A 17,283-nucleotide genomic window follows, 5' to 3' on the forward strand; every position below is an offset into this window, starting at 1 on the left:
GTCCGCAGGCCGGTCCCCCCGCCCGGGTCTCCTCCCACCAGGCTCGCCCACCACTCAGTCCTGGGCTCCCCAAACCCAGCCCCCTGCCTCTGAGACCCTTAAGGTCAGGCCTCCCAAGGTCGGTCCTCGTCTCGTCCTCCCGGCCACCCCCACCCCAGTAGAGGCCCTAGCCTAGGCACTAGGCTTTTGTACCCCTCCCCGTATCTCGCCCCCACGAATCCCCGCGGGAAGATGCTGAGAACTGGCGCCCCTAGGCCTGGTGCCTTCAGTCAAGCCCAGGGATGGTGCGATGGCCAAGGCTGGGGGCTGGCCAGAATGGGTCAGGCTGGGGCAGTCCCCACCCCTGCCCCGAGCCCCGGGGGAGTACGGGGTGGTGGTGATTCAGCAGTGGGAAGGCCCCAGACCCCTGGGAGGGTGCGGAGACTGGGGGAAGGGGAGCTGGCGTCAGCACCCAGGGGAAGACGAGATCAGCAGAGGCGCAGGCGGAGCCGCGGGCCCCAAAAACAGGATGTCGTGTCGTCGTTCCGCACCCGGCGGCTCCGCGCGCCTGGGCTCTGGGGAGGGGGCGGGGCGGACGGAGGACATGGGGCTCCCCTCGCCTTGTCTTCTCGCCGGGGCGCGCAACTGCTTGGGACTGAAGGGCCGCACCCAGGCCTGAGATCCTCCCCGAGCCCTGGGGACCGGCGGGTGGGCGGACTCATGGGCGCCCTCTGGTGCTTCTGCTCCCAGGCCTTGCGCCTGGAGCTCTGACCTGAAATAGCGGCTTAACGCAAAGTTTCTGAGCGCCAGTCACGTGCAGAGCTCTATGCTAGGTGCTGTGGAGGAAAACTGAGAAGCGTTTAAGACAGACTCCCTATCTCCAAGAGGCTTTCCGAATAAAGAGGACGAATACCTCTGGGAATAAATAGGTTAACTCTTTTGAGCCTCGATTCTGTCTTTGGTAAAATAGACTAACTTCTCCCTTATCCTAGAGATGTGAAGGTAACGTGAGGATGGATGTAAAAGGCCTGTTGTCAATGCCTGCCTCAAAGTAAACACTCAACGAATGCCTTAAAAAGAAAACAAACCTGTAAGAATGAGTTCCCTAAACCCAAGGTGCCTGCCCACATCTTTGGGTCTTTGTGCATTCTATTCCCTCTGCCTGATTTCTTTCCTGTATTGACTGCCACACGAAATTGACTCAGTCTTTCACAATCTGGTAATCCCTGCTTGGCTGCCAGCCAGCATCCCTCCCTCCAACAACACACACTTGATAGTCTCTCCCAGTGCTGTCCAATGAAAATATGATGTGAGCCACATATGTAACTTAACATTTTCTACTGGTGACATTTTTTAAAAGTAAAAAGGAACAGGTAAAATTATTATTTTTTTTTTTTGAGGAAGATTAGCCCTGAGCTGATATCTGCTGCCAATCCTTCTCTTTTTGCTGAGGAAGACTGGCCCTGAGCTAACATCCGTGCCCATCTTCCTCTGCTTTATATGTGGGACGCCTACCACAGCATGGCTTGACGAGCAGTACGATGTCCGCACCCGGGTCCAAACGGGTGAACCCAGGCTGCCGAAGCAGAACGTGCACACTCAACCGCTACGCCACCAGGCCAGCCCCTAAAATTAATTTTAATAATAGATTTTACTTAGCCCAGCATATCATTCAATGTGTAGTCAATATAAAAGTTATTGATTATAAAAATGAATTGGATCTTTTACATTCTTTGATTTTACTAAGTCTTTGAAATCTGGTGTGTGTTTTACACTTAAAAGTACATCTGAATTTTGGCTAGACATTTTAATTGCTCAATAGTACATGTAGGTAGTGGGTATGGTATGGGACAGCAAAGTTAGAGCTTCTATCAGATTCAGGCTGGTAAATAACTGAGTGGATAAATTCATTCTCCATGACACTTCTGGGAGGGTTCCATCTGACCCCTCCAGGCAGAGTTTGGGTCTCTTTCTTCCCTCCCGACAGCGCTTGGGACAAACTCCTCTCTATGGAGAAGAGGAGAACAAGAAAGACAAGGGGAAAATCTCATTTCCCTGTATACTCTACTGGGAGCACATAACTGGTGCTCGGCATTTGATGATGGAGAAAGAATTGTGAGTTTCCATAAAAGACAGGGTTCAGAGGAGGACTATACACTAAAATGGCTTCTATGAAGCCATTAAAAATTGTGTCATAGGGGCCAGCCCCGTGGCTGAGTGTTAAGTTCGAGCGCTCGGCTTTGGCGGCCCAGGGTTTCGCTGGTTCGGATCCTGGGTGCGGACATGGCACCGCTCATTAAGCCATGCTGAGGCAGTGTCCCACGTGTCACAACTAGAAGGGCCCACAACTAAAAATATACACCTATGTACCTGGGGGCTTTGGGGAGAAAAAGGAAAAATAAAATCTTAAAAAAAGAAAAATTGTGTCTCAGAACAAAGGTTTTTGAGCTGTATTCCTAGAGTTCCCTTCCCAGGACTTGAGGGCAGGAAATTAGTGGGGCTCTGGCCTTCTCTTTCTTCAAATAGAGTTGTTTTCCTTTTATCTGATTTATACACTAGTGTTCTAGATAAAGAGCTCCTGCAAAAAATATTTGAAAATCAATTTTAGGGGCATAGTAGGGTGCACGTTAGGTGCAGTAGACCAAAAGCCTGGATTGTCAGCCTGGGGTCAGTCTGCATTTCCTGAGCCCTGGTTTTGGGTTTGCCTGGCCCCGGTTCAGCTTGCTTAGTGGGAAAGCCTGACTTAGCCTTAAGGATCTCATGGTCTGGTGGGATATGGGACTGCTGCACGTGGAGCTACCAGAGGAGGAAGCAGCCTTGGGCTGGGCTTCAGAAGACCTGAAGTTTAGTCTTGGCTCAGCCAGACTGGCTAGTGAGACCTCATTCTAGGCCTTCCCTGACTCTGGTCTCAGACTCCTCTACTGGAAAACAAGGAGTTGAACCAGATGATACCTTTGAGCTCTGACCTTCTATGATACCTTCCTCAGAATAATAATTAAGTAATTAAGGTTTATGCATGTAGCATACTGCTCATTCTTTCGTACCATTTAGGTCATCTTGATTTATGTTCTAGTTAATTGTATCTGTGCCTAATGTCTGTCTCCCCCACTGACTGTAAGTCTTTTGAGGTTGTGTCTGATTCATCTTTGTGTCCACCCACTGGCTCTGGCACAGGCAGGCCAGAGCACACAGTTGCCTTCAGTATACATCTGTGGAATTAAATTGCCTTAATAAAGCACTAATATGTGTAGAACCATCAGAGGCCAGGTGACTTGGAGCCACTTCTGTGACACAGATGTGGGAAGAGCCAATAAGGCCAGAGGAGAAGGAGATAGGAAGATAGGTAGGTCTGTCTGCAAAGGCTTCTTGGAGGAGGAGGATGCTAAGCTGCAGAGGGTAGGAGTGGGGTGGGCACAACCCCAGATGGGCTGTTTCTTCTTCCTATTCTCTTACTTGCTTTCCCTGCATAGGTGAATTCTTTGTATGTGGTATATGTTTGTCCTCACAAGCAACTGAGAGACAAGGACACCGAGCCAGGACATTGAGAAGTGGGACAACATATGAAATCACTTGGTGGGGGTAGAATAGAGAGATCACAGCTTCTGGAATAGTCCAAGATTCAAATTCTGGCTATACCACCTACACTGTGGTCTTTAACAAGTTACATGACTTCTCTCATTCATTCTATGAACACATACTTAGTGTAAGCCTTCTCTGGGCCCGGTATAGTGTCACATGTCAATGATGCAGTAGTGAAAACATAGACAAGTCCCTATCCTCATGTAACTAGCAAGGAAGATAAATCTTAAACAGGTAATCATACAAAAGTACAGCGTGCTATAAGAGCATATATAGCCATTTAGTTTCATTTTAAAATGGGAATGACAATGATCTGTGCTGTGTGGGATTGTGAGGATTAAATGGGGTAATGCAAGTGGAGCGGCTAGCAGGTTGCCCAGGGTACAGTCTCTCCATACACCCATGATGTCCTCAGGTTTTTCCCCCTGACCAATTCTTCCCTCTTTCTCAAGGTCAAAATGCTAAAGCTGACTCGGTTCCCCTAAAAGATCAGGGTGGAGACAGAGAGGAGGAGGAAAAAGGCCCTGAACTGATCTCGTCTCTGCCCCGGTGTCTTCCAAACGGGTCTTCCCAGCCTAGTCCTCACTGAGTTCCAGCTCCTGGAGCTCACCAGCAACCCACAAGGGTCTTTTGCTCAATCCCAGCCCCAACCTCTTCAGAGTTCCCCTACATCTGAGTTCCCCTTTGTCTCTGATGTGGCTCCAAGGACTCAGCCTTCTTGGGGCTCCTCTTGATTCCCTGGTCTTTCTTCTCTTAGCCTGCCTGAAGAGCAGGAGTCTCTCCTTTATTGCTGCCCCCAAAGATGAGCACTATGTCCCATTTTGTGACATGAGAAGGTGATGGGCAAAACGGAGATAGCAGAAGGAACAAATAAGGGAAGTGACAAATGAAACAAAGCTCTAGAGTGGTGTCCTCTGATCCATTGTTCCTGATTCACTCTGAGGAACTAACTGGATAGGGTCAGGCAGACCAAGGGCATGCTCTATCCTCCAGGAGGGTCCCTCCACCCAGGCAGGAAGAACAATAGTTGTCCTGTTTGCTTCCAGGACACCTCTGTATCTCTGAGGGTCTCCAAATCGCATGGTACTCAGGTCATCTGGCATCATCCCCCCGGGAAATTTATCCTTCTTCAGCCCTGGTGTGTTTCAGGAGCAACTCGGCTTGTCCAGAGTCATACAGCAGAGCCAGAATGTGAATTTAGGCAGTCTAATTCCAGAACCCCTCCCTCTCACCCCATCTGATCTGTATGCCTCTCCGCAGCCTCTCTGCTTGAGGCACTTACTTGTCCCTCCTCTGTGCTCCCTCACCTGCCCCTGTACCAATTCCTCTCCAGACACTGTCAACAAGTACCAATTACTCTTCATATATATATATATTTCCCCTAAAAACTAAGCTCTTTGAGGATAGGAACTGGGTTGTTAAGAACAGGTGCTCAGTAGATCTTAAATGAATGAACACTGGTAGTAAGATTCTAGAACTGATTCCGGAAGGGGAGATGATTCTCTTTGTGAAACTAGCCTGGGAAGAGTTGTTAGATGCCAAGATCTCTCTCCTCATTCCCTACCTTCTCAGTGATGGCTGTACTTGCCATCTTGGGACACCAGGGAGCGCCACCGATAACACAGCCCAAACTCAGGGATTCCTAAATTTTTCTGAGCAGATTTAGGACTCTTCATTACACTTCTACTGAAGATTCTCACACTTTCCAAATGAAAGCCGTTGGTAAACAGAAACCCTGCGGCATAGAGGAAGGACAGCTATGCTGCTGTATGGAACACACATCATTCATTGATTCACTGTTATTGAGTACCAGCTACGTACTAGGTAAAGTCCTAGCCTGGGAGAGTATAAAGATGAATAAAGTGCAGTCCTTGATGAGCAAAAAGGCTAATGGGGAAGATACTTATTAGATAATTATAATCCAGTTATATACGTCCTCTAAGGTACAGCAGAAGACTGTAGAGATAGGGCAAGTCAGGGAAGCTGACCAAAGAAAGGAAGGGGCAACTTTTTTTTTTGAGGTATTTTAATGAGGTCATATTGATTTACAATATTGTGTGAATTTTAGGTGTACATTATTATATCTCAGTTTCTATATAGACTGCATCGTGCTCACCACCACTAGTCAAGTTTTTAATCGTCACAATATATATATGCCCCTTTACCTCTTTCTCCCTCCGCCCACCCTCTTCCCCTCTGGTAACCACCAATCTGTTTTCCTCATCTATGTGCTTTTTTGTCTGTTTATCTTCCACATATGAGTGAAATCATGTGGTACTTGTCTTTCTCTGTCTGACGTATTTCACTTACCTTAATACCCTCAAGGTCCATCCATGTTGTCACAAATGGCAAGATTTTGTGATTTCTTTATATGGCTCAGTAGTATTCCACTATATATATATATATATATATACATGGCGTATATATATATACACCATATCTTCTTTATCCATTGATGGGCACTTGAGTTGCTTCCAAGTCTTGGCTATTGTGAATAATACCGTGATGAACATAGGGGTGCATATACGTTTTTGAATTAATGTTTTCATGTTCTTTGGGTAAATACCAGAGGTGGAATAGCTGGATCATATGGTATTTCTATTTTTAATTTTTTGAGAAGTCTCCATATTGTTTTCCACAGTGGCTGCACCAGTTTGCATTCCCACAAGCAGTGTGTGAGGGTTCAGGAAGGGGCAACTTTTGAGCGGAGTCTCTTTTTTTCTTTTGACTAATCATAACTCTTGCTTTATGGTATGCTGTCATCATTGGTCAAGGCATGGACACTTTTATTTCACCTGCACTGAGATTTGACGGATGGGGAGGAAATCCCAAAGGAGAAAGAGAGCTTGATGTGGTTGCCACTTCATTGCTGCAGCCTCAGTTTCCTCATCTGTAAAATGAGTATACGTTCTGTCTCATCTAGCAGAGCTCTTGTGAGGCAGAGATGAGATAATAGATGTGAAAGCTCTTGCAAATAGTGGAATAGAACCATAAGAATTGTTAATCCAATTTTATTTAACTGACATCTGCAGAATATCTATTAGGAGGAAGGCCCTAAGAGCGATTCAAGGGAGATACACCTGGCACATGGTAAAGATTGGGTATATAGGTTTAAAAAAAGAGAGATGAAAAAAAAAGCTCTCTGTTTCCTCCTGAGACTGACAAGGTGGTAGGCGGTTCTTGCAAAGGCTACACACACGTAAGGACCCAACATAGGGGCTATTGAAGTGAGAGTCATAGCTTCTGATCCATGAAGTCTCAGGGTTTTCCTATCTTTTAGGATATTAAAGCTGAACTAGATTGATAATCTGGTGCCTACACATTCTATAGTTGGGGAGACTGAGATTCAGAGGGCAACTGGCTTTTCTGATGTCACATCATGATCTTGGAGGCAGAGAGGAGACCACAATGTTCCTACCGTTGTCCAGGCCATGGCTTTAGCTCCAAGACATCATTTATTTTTATTTTTAATTGTGGTAAAATACACATATAAAATTTACCATCTTAATCATTTTTAAGGGTACAGTTCAGTCATGTTAGGTACATTTACATTGTTTTACAACCAATCTCCAGAACGTTTTTCATTTTGCAAAATTGAAACTATATCCATTAAACAATTCCCTATCCTTCTCTCTCCCCGGCCCTTGGCAACCATCAGTCTACTTTCTATCTCTATGAATTTAGGTACTCCAGGTTCCTTAGATAAGTGGAATCATATAGTATTTGTCTTTTGTGACGGGCTTATTTCACTTAGCATAAAGTCCTTAAGGTTCAACCATGTTGTAGCATGTAGAATTTCTTCCTTTTAAGACTAAATAATATTCCATGGGTGTATATACCACCTTTTGCTATCCATTCATCCATCCATAGTCACTTGGGTTGCTTCCGCCTTTTGGCTATTGTGAATAGTGCTGCTGTGAACATGAGTGTACATGCATTTCTTTGAGACCCTGCTTTCAATTTTATTTTGATGTATACCCAGAAATGAATTGCTGGATCATATGGTAATTCTATTTTTAGTTTCCAAATACCATTTTAGCCTCACAGGAAATGCAGCAGCCTCTGAGAGGTTCAAAGTCTTGGTGTGAATTGTTAACGGACCCTCACTTCCTGCCTCCAAGACCCAGGCTCTTTGTACCAAGTGGGTTATGCAACCATACCCCCAAGAAATCATGTGGCGGCTAAGAGAAATGATGCAGTCAAATTTAAAGGAAGTTGTGTTAAGCATTCTCTACTTTCCTTTTTCCTTGTGCGTTCTCTTAGACATATGAGTGAACAGGCAGGTGGGTTGGCTTAGGCAGAAATGACAAACCAGCAGTCTGAGTGATTAATTTAGGCTGCAGATGTGGTTTGTGTGACCTATACAGGGTTTTATACTTTTAAAAATTAGTTGCTAGTACTAAAAAAAAAGGGGGTATGTCAAATAATAGTCCAGTTTTCTATCTTCTCTTAAAAAGGATACAGCAGGGGGCTGGCCCAGTGGCATAGCGGTTAGGTTCTCGTGTTCTGCTTTGGTGGTCTGGGGTTTGCCAGTTCCGATCCCAGGCGCAGACCGACACACCACTTATCAAGCCATGCTGTGGCAGGTGTCCCACATATAAAATAGAGGAAGATGGGCCAGATGCTAGCTAAGAGCCAATCTTCCTCAGCAAAAAAAGGAGGATTGGTGGTGGATGTTAGTTCAGGGGTAATCTTCCTCAAAATAATAATACAATATGGGGCCGGCCTGGTGGCTCAGCAGTTAAATTTGCACGTTCCACTTCCGCTGCCCGGGGTTTGCCGCTTCAGATTCCGGGTGTGGACATGGCACCGCTTGGCAAGCCATGCTGTGGCAGGTGTCCCACATATAAAGTAGAGGAAGATGGGCATGAATGTTAGCTCAGGGCCAGTCTTCCCCAGCAAAAAGAAGAGGATTGGTAGATGTTAGCTCAGGGCTGAACTTACTCAAAAATAAATAAATAAATAAATAAAATAAAAATTTAAAAAATGATACAGCAATACTGAATCCACTTTCCTGCCTGCTCTCAAGTGTGCCACAGTCTCCACCATTCCCTGTTACTCCTACTCACTTCTCTTAATTTAATTACCTATCTGCCCAGTTTGTCATTTGAGTTTAAGACCTCTGGCTCAGAGCATAGGTCTAGTAGAACCTAGGCCAGGGGCTCGTTTTCTGTTCCGCTGATTTCCCAGCACGTAGTTGTTACTCAATAAATATCTGAGTGATCAAATGAATCAGCTCATGTCAACCAGCTTTTACTCAGTACTTACTATGTACAGGGCCCATCGCTAGATTCTTCTTTCCTGGAGATGAATAAGGCACAGCCCCTGACCTCTGAAACCTTACAATCCTATGGGATGGGGGTTAGCAGACATGTGTATGGTCCAATGCTGGACCAGAGGGGGTGGTCAGAGTAGGAGTTTCTGAGGAGGAGATTTTGAACTGTGTCTGCAAGAGTGAGAGGCCAGCTATATGAGGAGCATGGGAAAGAGTGTTTCAGGCAGAAGCAACAGCACATACAAAGGCTAAGGTTTGATGTGTTTGAGGAACTTAAGGACAGCCAGTGTGACTGAAGCTTAATAAGAGAGTGGGGAGAGTGGTAGTAGATGATGTTATATGCCATCAAGTCGGCTCTGACCCTACAAATGAATGATGTCCAGCGTCCTGTCCTCAACAGCCTTACTCAGATTCTGTAGACTCATGACTATGGCTTCCTTAATGGAGTCAATTCATCTCTTATTTGGTCTTCTTTTCCTGCTGCCGTCTACTTTTCCCAGCATAATTGTCTTTTCCAAAGAATCCTGCCTTCTCATGATGTGCCCAAAGTGGGATAGCCAAAGTTGTATCTTTTTTTTTTTTTTTTGAGGAAGATTAGCCCTGAGCTAACTGCTGCCAATCCTCTTTTTCCTAAGGAAGACTGGCCCTGAGCTAACATTTGTGCCTATCTTCCTCTACTTGACATGTGGGATGCCTGCCACAGCATGGCTTGCCAAGCAGTGCCTTGTCCGCACCCCGGATCCAAACTGGCCAGCCCCCGGCCGCTGAAGCTGAACGTGCGCACTTAACCGCTGTGCCACCAGGCTGGCCCCTAGTTTTATTACTTTTTGCCTCCAGCAATAGTTCAGGCTTAATTTGGGTCCTAGAGCAAATTAAGATGACGTTAGACGTGTATTTTTATATCAACAGCCTACCCCTTAAGCCAGGCAGCTGTTGGGCAAATCTGTGTTCCCTATCTTCAGAGGGCTTGCTTAGAACAGGTAGCTGGCTTAGCACTGTCAGTCAGAGGAGGGACTGGGCCTAATCCCTTCCCCTGCCTCGGGTGCCAAGGACAGGCAGGGTAGGGCATAGAGCAGGTTTCAGTAAAGATTTGCTGACAGCATGCTTGAGAAGAGAACAGGAAGTGCAGGCTCTGTTGAAGGAGGCCCAGGCGTGGCTCTCTCTTCATTAGGGCACTCATTCTCAAGTCGCTAACATCTCCTCCAAGCGACACAGAGCTGGGAGAGCGAGATGCAGGGAGGAACCAGCCACAGGCCCTACCCGCAGAAACCTCAAAGGGGAGGGGAATTGAGGGGCAGTTAGGAAAACGGGCTGTGACAGTTGAGAGGGCATCCGACTTAGCTTGGACGAGGCCGGGAGGAGGGGTCAGGAAGGCAGATGGTGCCCTTTAGCCGAGACTTAAGGGATATGTAGGGCAATTTTCCCTATAGTAGTTTGGATGTTTCATTTTGCTTTCTGGCATCATTTCCTCTGAAAACACTCGCAGGCCCTATTGGGCCTCCCCCAGGGCGGGTCCTCGCTGCGCTCCCCAACCCTCTGCAAAGGGGCAGGGCCTCCCAGGAGCTTGACTGCAGTACCAAGACTTGGCCGCCAGGGGGCGCTGCACACGGGTGACGAAGCACGCGGGTTCCTAAGCTGCAGAGAGGCGGAAGCCGATTGGCTGCGAGGCGCGGCGGGAGGGCGGGGCCTGGAAAGCCGGCCCGGAGCTGGGGGCTGGGAGGGCGCCCCCGGCCGAACCGGGCCTGGCAGTTGTCGTCTCAGGCAGCCCGGGGCGGCAGTGGTTGTGCCGGAGGCCTCTGTCCAGCCCAGCTTTAGAGCTGAGGCGAGTGGAGCAGCACCGAAGCCCGGAGAGCCGGGCAGCAGCTCCTGCCGCCGCCGCAGGCCTGGGTTACCTGAACAACTGCGTGTCAGGGGCCCGCCCGCCGGTTCGCGGGCGGTTAGCGCGGGAGAGACTCTCGTGGGGGAAAGGGAGGCCGGAGCCCGACCCTTGGCGCTGGAGGGGGGTCCTGGCGGAGCCCAGCGCGGGCCGGGGACAGGGAGAGCCCGCCGGGGGCTGGGGGCGCCGGGCGGCCGCCTCCCACAGGTTATTCCGGGATAAGCCGGGCGCTGGGGCTGGCCTGGCCTTGGCTGGGGGCCGGGCGGCGCGGGGCGGGCCTGCGGGAGAGCACGCCCCCGCCCGCCCCGGGCCCGCCCCTCGCCGCCCGCCCGCCAGCCGGGGAGCCGCTGTCCCGGGCCTGGCCCGTGCGCGTCCGCCTGCTGAACCTGGGCACCGCCGGCCGCCTGGGCACGGGACCGGGCGGGGGCGCTGACCTCGGCCTAGGAGGCCTGGGATCCCGGAGCCGCCTGCGCCCGCCGGGGCCTGCGAGTCGCACGCCCTCCCCGAGCCTGTGCTGCTCGCCGCTCCTCGGCGGGGCGAGGCCAGGTGCCCCCCTCTTCCCCTGCCTTCTCTCCCTCCCCCACTCCCGTGCCCGCCGGAGATCCCGGCCGCCCGCCCCCTCCCGCAGGGGTGTAGCGGGCTGCGGAGCTGACAGCCGCCCCGCAGCCGCCCTGTCCAAACTCCCCGGAAGCGGCCCGAGCAGACGGGGCGCTCAGGCCGCCAGAGCTCCGGCGGACCCACTGTTGGCCCAGAGGCGACGTCCCTCCTCCCGCGCCCAAACTTGGAGCACTTGACCTTTGGCTGTCGGAGGAGGCAGGCCTGCGGGTGGCTGGACAGCTGCGGCGCCTCGAGGGCATCTTGCCTGCGGTTCCGGGACCGCCGGCTGCGCTCTCGGGCTCCCGACTTTGCCTCTGGGATCCCGAGGTGTCCACATCAGGCGCATGTTGACTGAGACCTGGAGTCATGGATGTGTGCGCCCGTCTTGCCCTGTGGCTCCTCTGGGGGCTCCTCCTGCATCACGGCCAGAGCCTCAGCCCTAGCCACAACGAGAAGGTGCCAGGAGCCGGCTCGGGGGCCACTTCTGAGGAGTCTACTGCAGCAGGTAAGGCCTTGCCACGGGCTGGACCGGGCTGGGGGCTTTGACTCAGAACTGAAGTGCCCGAGTGGGCAAGTTGAACCCCAGGTTTCTACCTGTGCCATTGATGGAGGACCCACACATGGCCCTGCCTGTTCCCAGTAGTCCAATGAGTTCTTTCTGTTCAGGAGCCGTGGCTAACGTCTCTGTCTCTCCTGAACAACTTTCTTCATGCCTCCTCAGGATATCTTTTGTTGGCAGTGGGAAGAGGTCTGCCTTCAGGGCCCCTTGGCTTTTCAGATCAGCAAGCCAAGACCCCTTCTCAGGACTACTTGTCTGAAAGAATGGCCTGGGCGGGTGATAAGTCTGTTCCTCTTGGCCAGTTGCAGCACTTGGCAGCATAGGGAAGCCTACTTGGGTTGGGCAGGGAAAGGCAGGGCTGGGCCAACTCTGTTGCCCTATGGCTTGGTGTTCAGGTGTGCCTTTGTGTTCCAAAAAGTGTGGGAACCCTAGTGCCTCCCTTCCCTTGGGTAGTCTGGTGTCTTTTAGCTGTGCCCATTTGAAATATCAAGGCAGTTCCTTAGATGGAATCCTATTTACCACTAGGGAGTTAAATGGCCTTTTCTTGACATAGGTTTAATATAATTTTGGGGACTACTTGTTGACTTATTCCGTTTCTTCTGACTGATGAGGGTTGGAATTCTATGATATTTTTGATCTGTCCTGGTTTTTCGTATGCACTTATGGAGACTTGACAGACACCAGGAACCCTGGTATTCTGTTGCAGAAGAAAAGAACACTTCTAAAATTCAGTGATTTTACACAAGGCTCAGAAGGAATTCAGTTTTCTTTCCCCGTTTCTCTCACCCTGTCTCTATGATCTGCCCAAAGCTATGGGCTGCAGAGTGGGAGAGTTTATAGCTGGGTTCTTTCTGAGGGTAGGCAAGCTCAAGTGAGGGGACTGCTCAGTGGATACCCTTTGATACAAGAAGGAGATGGAAACAGGTCATGGTGGCTGGGAAGTTTCATGGATGGATCCAGAGGCTGGCTTTGGTGGTAGACCCTTTCTTGGGAAACTCCCTTTTAACTTCCTTGACTGGGCTGGGTGTGATTCCAGGTACTCCAAGGGGTGGGTTCCACATGAGGCCAGGGTGGCCCTATGCACAAGCATGGCACCCAGGCTGTTACTTTGAAGATAGTTCCTTCTTGTATATTAGTCGTGTTTCTCCGTTCGGTGTCTCCTAAGCCCCTGAAGCATAGCTCAAAGCTTGGTTCTTATTGGGCTGTGAAGGGAAAGACTAGTACACAGATGTAGGTCAAATGGGGAAGTACGACCTGAGGAGCATCTCTGCTGTCCCAATGGCGTCCCTGTTTGTCACTGAAAATAGTCCTTTTTTTGCACCCTAAAATATGAGCGTCTGACATAAAATGACTATTTTTTGGGAGGAGGAGCTGTTCTATATTTTAGACACAAGCTAAAGGGATGAAGTTTTGAATTTTAGGCATTAGCTAGCTATCAAGAAGATGTGTGTGTGCACGTGTGCCCGCGCCTCAGGTAAGAGGCATTCCAGCATCCCTCAGCACCACCCCATGACGTGATCTTAGGGAGACAGGCCTCCACACGACGTATTTCAGAGGCCTGGCTGTGCTGATTATACCACTTAGGCCTCTCTTTTGGTCTTTGATTCCTCTCATTTCAGAAATTAGTTTCTGGTGTCACAGTAATATTGAATCCCAACGAGGGAAGTCCCAGACAGAGACCCTAGGTACTGGGAATGGCTATGGTTTTTGGGAAACTGGGGGACCCAGCACTTTTGTTCTGGTAAGTTGTCCCCTTGGGCCTGTCTGGGACTTTGTCTCTGACTAAGACAGGGACTCATTTTTTGCAAAGAGGTGGCTTGTGGACTGGGCTCTGCTAAAGGATTTGGGGAGAAGCTTTCTATGCAGCCAGGAACTCCTATCGCCTTTCCAGTCCCTCTGTAGCCTCAGAATACAGGAGTTTTAATTGCCCTTAAAAGTGCTACTTTTCAGGGCTGGCCCAGTGGTGCAGCGGTTAAGTGGGCATGTTTTGTTTCAGTGGCCTGAGGTTTGCTGGTGCAGACATGGCACCGCTCGGCACACCATGCTGTGGTAGGCGTCCCACATATAAAGTAGAGGAAGATGGGCACAATGTTAGCTCAGGGCCAGTCTTCCTCAGCGAAAAGAGGAGGATTGGCAGCAGTTAGCTCAGGGCTAGTCTTCCTCAAAAAAACCCCACAAAAACCTGCCACTTTTCTAAATCAGATTCAACATACCCAGTCAATTTGTATGTTCTCTACAGTTTGAATTTTATAATTACACAGCTTTTTTTTCCTGCAGAAGTCTCACAATAGCCCTATTAGAATGCGGGTCAGGTTGTGTTATCCCCCTTTTTATGGGTGAAGAAACTGGGTCCTGTGCTCAGTCTTACAGGCAGGTCTTCTGATACTTAAGTCAGACTTCCATCTTCTCCGGCTCTGCCCTGGTAAAGGAGCGCTAGGCAGGGCCGAGAGAATGTGACTTTCCTCCTGCTGAGTGAGTTAGGCAGGCCCTGCTGACTCTGTGGCTGACATCCAAGAAAAGGCCTATCTTTTTCTCTTCTGGAGAGTCTTCTGCAGGGGCCAATTGGATTTTTTCTCTTGTTGGATGTATATGCCTATCTTAAAGGGCTGCTTCTGCAGTGAAGGCAGGTGTTCTGCTAGGAGGCCCTCTCGTTGGGCAGTGGAGAGGCTGTTCCTGTCACTTCTGGCTCTTTGAGGCCTGCACACCCATCTGTGCTAGGTCACTTTCTCAGCAGAGGTCTGTACCTGACTCTACTTCTCTGGGGCCCGCATTTCTGAAGCTAGCCTGGAACTGATGCTTGGGACCTCCCATAGACTCTGGGCTCATTGCTTCCAGAAACTCGAAATATTTTCTGCAGAAGGTGTCTAAGGGGTCCCAGGTGAGTCTGGAGTTGTGACTGCTGGTTTTGGAGGTATTGAGGGCCTCTGATCTGGAACTGTAGTTTGATTCAAGATAGCCAGAACAGGGCCGTGGAGGATAGGCATCGAGATTGTTGGTGGGCTGCAGGCTGGCTTCTCGATCAACTCCTGATGGGAGTGGGAGGCCAGAGCCCTGCCTGCCTACCCAGCTAGTTGCTGCTGCCTCCAAGGCTATAAATGGCCTGGCCATCTTGGTGGCTATGCTAATTTTAGCTGAGGGTGGCTCCCGGAACCAGCCTGGGGTTAAGGGCAGGTGGGTGGGGCTTGGCTGAGGCTGATTTTGAGGACTGAGGAGAGGGTCACACTAATCCTGGGGCAGCTAAAGACATCATCTGCCTCTGCACCTCAGCTTTGATGATGACCCTTAACTAGGTTAATTTATTCAGCAAACATCAAACAGTGCCAGTTCATGTGCTATTTATTCAACAAATATTTGAGTGTCTGCTCTGGGCCAGGCACCATGTTTGGTGTTGAGAATTTAAGGATGAACAAAACAGACATGTTCTCTGCCCTCATGGAGTTTACAGTCTAGTGGGGAGATAGGAAATAAATGCATAAATAAATACAGTATCTTGTGGTAAGTGCCATGGAAGAAAACAAAACAGTGTTGTGATGGAGAATGGGAGGAGGACAGAAATCCGGCTAAAGTAGGAACCCACTGCCTAGTAAGACATTAACAACATCAGTAACATCAACAATAATAGCAACTGACATTTTTTAGTACTTGCTCTGTGACAGGCACTATTCCAAACATTTTCTTCCATTTAATTCTTACATCCTACGTGCTAGGTATTAGCCCCATTTTATAGGTGAGGAAATGGAATCATAGACAGGTTAAGTAACTTGCCAAAGTTTATACAGATAGTAGGGAGCAGAGCCAGAATTTGAACCCACACGGTCTGACTCTTCTCCCTACCTCCACCTCAGCTACTAGGTTTTACACTCTTTCAAAACTCTGTGATAAACGCCGTAGTAGATGTATTGTACATACAAACAAAAGGCTGTGGGAAGCCCAGAGGAGCAAGTGACTAACCCTGCCTGGGAGAGCTGGGGGAGGCTTTTCAGTTTCCTCCATAATTTTTCTCAGATCTTAGGGAGATAAAAAGTGGTTGCCTAATTCAAAAGTAAGGAGGTGGAAACATCAGTTAGTTCAACCCATTTATTTTTACATATGAGGAAACGTGTCCAGAGAGGCATCGAGTAGAAGTTCCACAGTGGGTTATTGGTAGAACTAGACTGAGACATTTGAGTCAGGGACCCTGACTTAATTGGTTATTCAATCCACAAGTCCATAATGAGTGCTTACTGCTTGCTTTGCGCTATGGAAGGAACACAGGGCTACCAAAGAAGTCTAAGTCTGAGAGTGGGGTGGGGATATATATTTAGAGAATGTTAAATACAGTATACACAGGCTTAATGAAGCACAAAACCAGGCAGTGTTGACAGTATAGGCTAAGGATTAAGAGGGCTCTGTGTGGATTAGGCTAGGCTGAAGTGGCTGGGGAGGGCTTCCTGGAAGGAGGGGTTGGGTGGAGGCAGAAGAGAACTAGAGAGTGGTCTGACTTGGGAAAGGATGGAGTAAAGGGGGCGTTATGGATGTCTGGGTCACCAGTGTGAGCATATGGGGTCTCACTGTTTGGCATGAACAATAACTGGCAGAGTTGCTTCATAGTTGGCCAGGTGCCTCGCATGAGGGCCCACAGATAGGAAGATTGTAGTCACATGTGATCTAGCAGCAGGTCTAATAACCCCTATAATTTCGAAGTGATTTTGAATGTAAATAATATTTTGAGATATCTGCAACAATGTAATGTGACATGAAAATGTCTGTAATTTCTATTGGTGGCAAAATCATAGGTACTGATAATAATATTGTGGTTGGTTGCCTACGGTATATAATTGAAGGAAATGCTAAATTTCAGTAAGAGAATGTTGAAAATAAAGATGTAATTTCTTTGCCATCTAAATTCACGGCCCCTTCTCTCTCCCCTCTGATTTCTACCCCTGGGCCCCTTAGGAATATGGGGTCTTCATGTTAAGAATTCCTGTTCTCTGGCAAGGAAGGGATGGGGTCTTGTTGTGGGGAGTGGTTTCCTAGGTCTCCACAGGACTTGGGTTTGAACCCCAAGGGGCCCCTCGTTTCCTACTGGGTAGCTTTGAGATACATTTCTGAGTGACTTCACGGGTGTGCTGTGGTACGTTTCCCTTTGTGGGAAACGATTCTCCAGGAAACCCAGCAGCTCTGGCTGTCAGAGTTTTAGGGAGAGAGAAAGATACCAAACTGGGCGTCCAAAAGAGCTTTCTTTTTGTTTGTTACTGCTGATAAAGAAATATGAAATATTTCAGATATACAACAAAGTATAAAAATAATACACAGAATACCCATGTACCCACAGTACAGTTTAAGAAATAAAATAATAACAATACAGAGCTTTCTTTATTACCCCCAGGACACTTTGTATAAATTTGTAATGTAACCTGTAGCACATTGTATATATGT

At 48.8% G+C, this 17,283-nt stretch overlaps 1 protein-coding gene across 11 annotated transcripts in view; it reads left to right on the forward strand.

The window, feature by feature from the left end:
- Positions 1-11,011: 11,011 nt before the first annotated feature.
- STIM1 (stromal interaction molecule 1) overlaps positions 11,012-17,283 on the forward strand; it is a 172,991-nt gene continuing 166,719 nt past the window's right edge. For 4 of the 11 annotated variants that reach the window (XM_008531554.2, XM_070626096.1, XM_008531555.2 and 1 more), the window contains exon 1: positions 11,023-11,811. In XM_008531554.2, coding sequence (XP_008529776.2) covers positions 11,673-11,811 — 139 coding nt within the window. In that variant the 5' untranslated portion in view covers positions 11,023-11,672. Of the gene's footprint in view, positions 11,812-17,283 lie in introns of all 11 variants that reach the window. The other 7 variants (XM_008531558.2, XM_008531557.2, XM_070626093.1 and 4 more) reach the window with 7 other exon arrangements.

Source organism: Equus przewalskii, chromosome 6 (assembly GCF_037783145.1).
Source record: "Equus przewalskii isolate Varuska chromosome 6, EquPr2, whole genome shotgun sequence".
Taxonomy (NCBI): domain Eukaryota; kingdom Metazoa; phylum Chordata; class Mammalia; order Perissodactyla; family Equidae; genus Equus; species Equus przewalskii.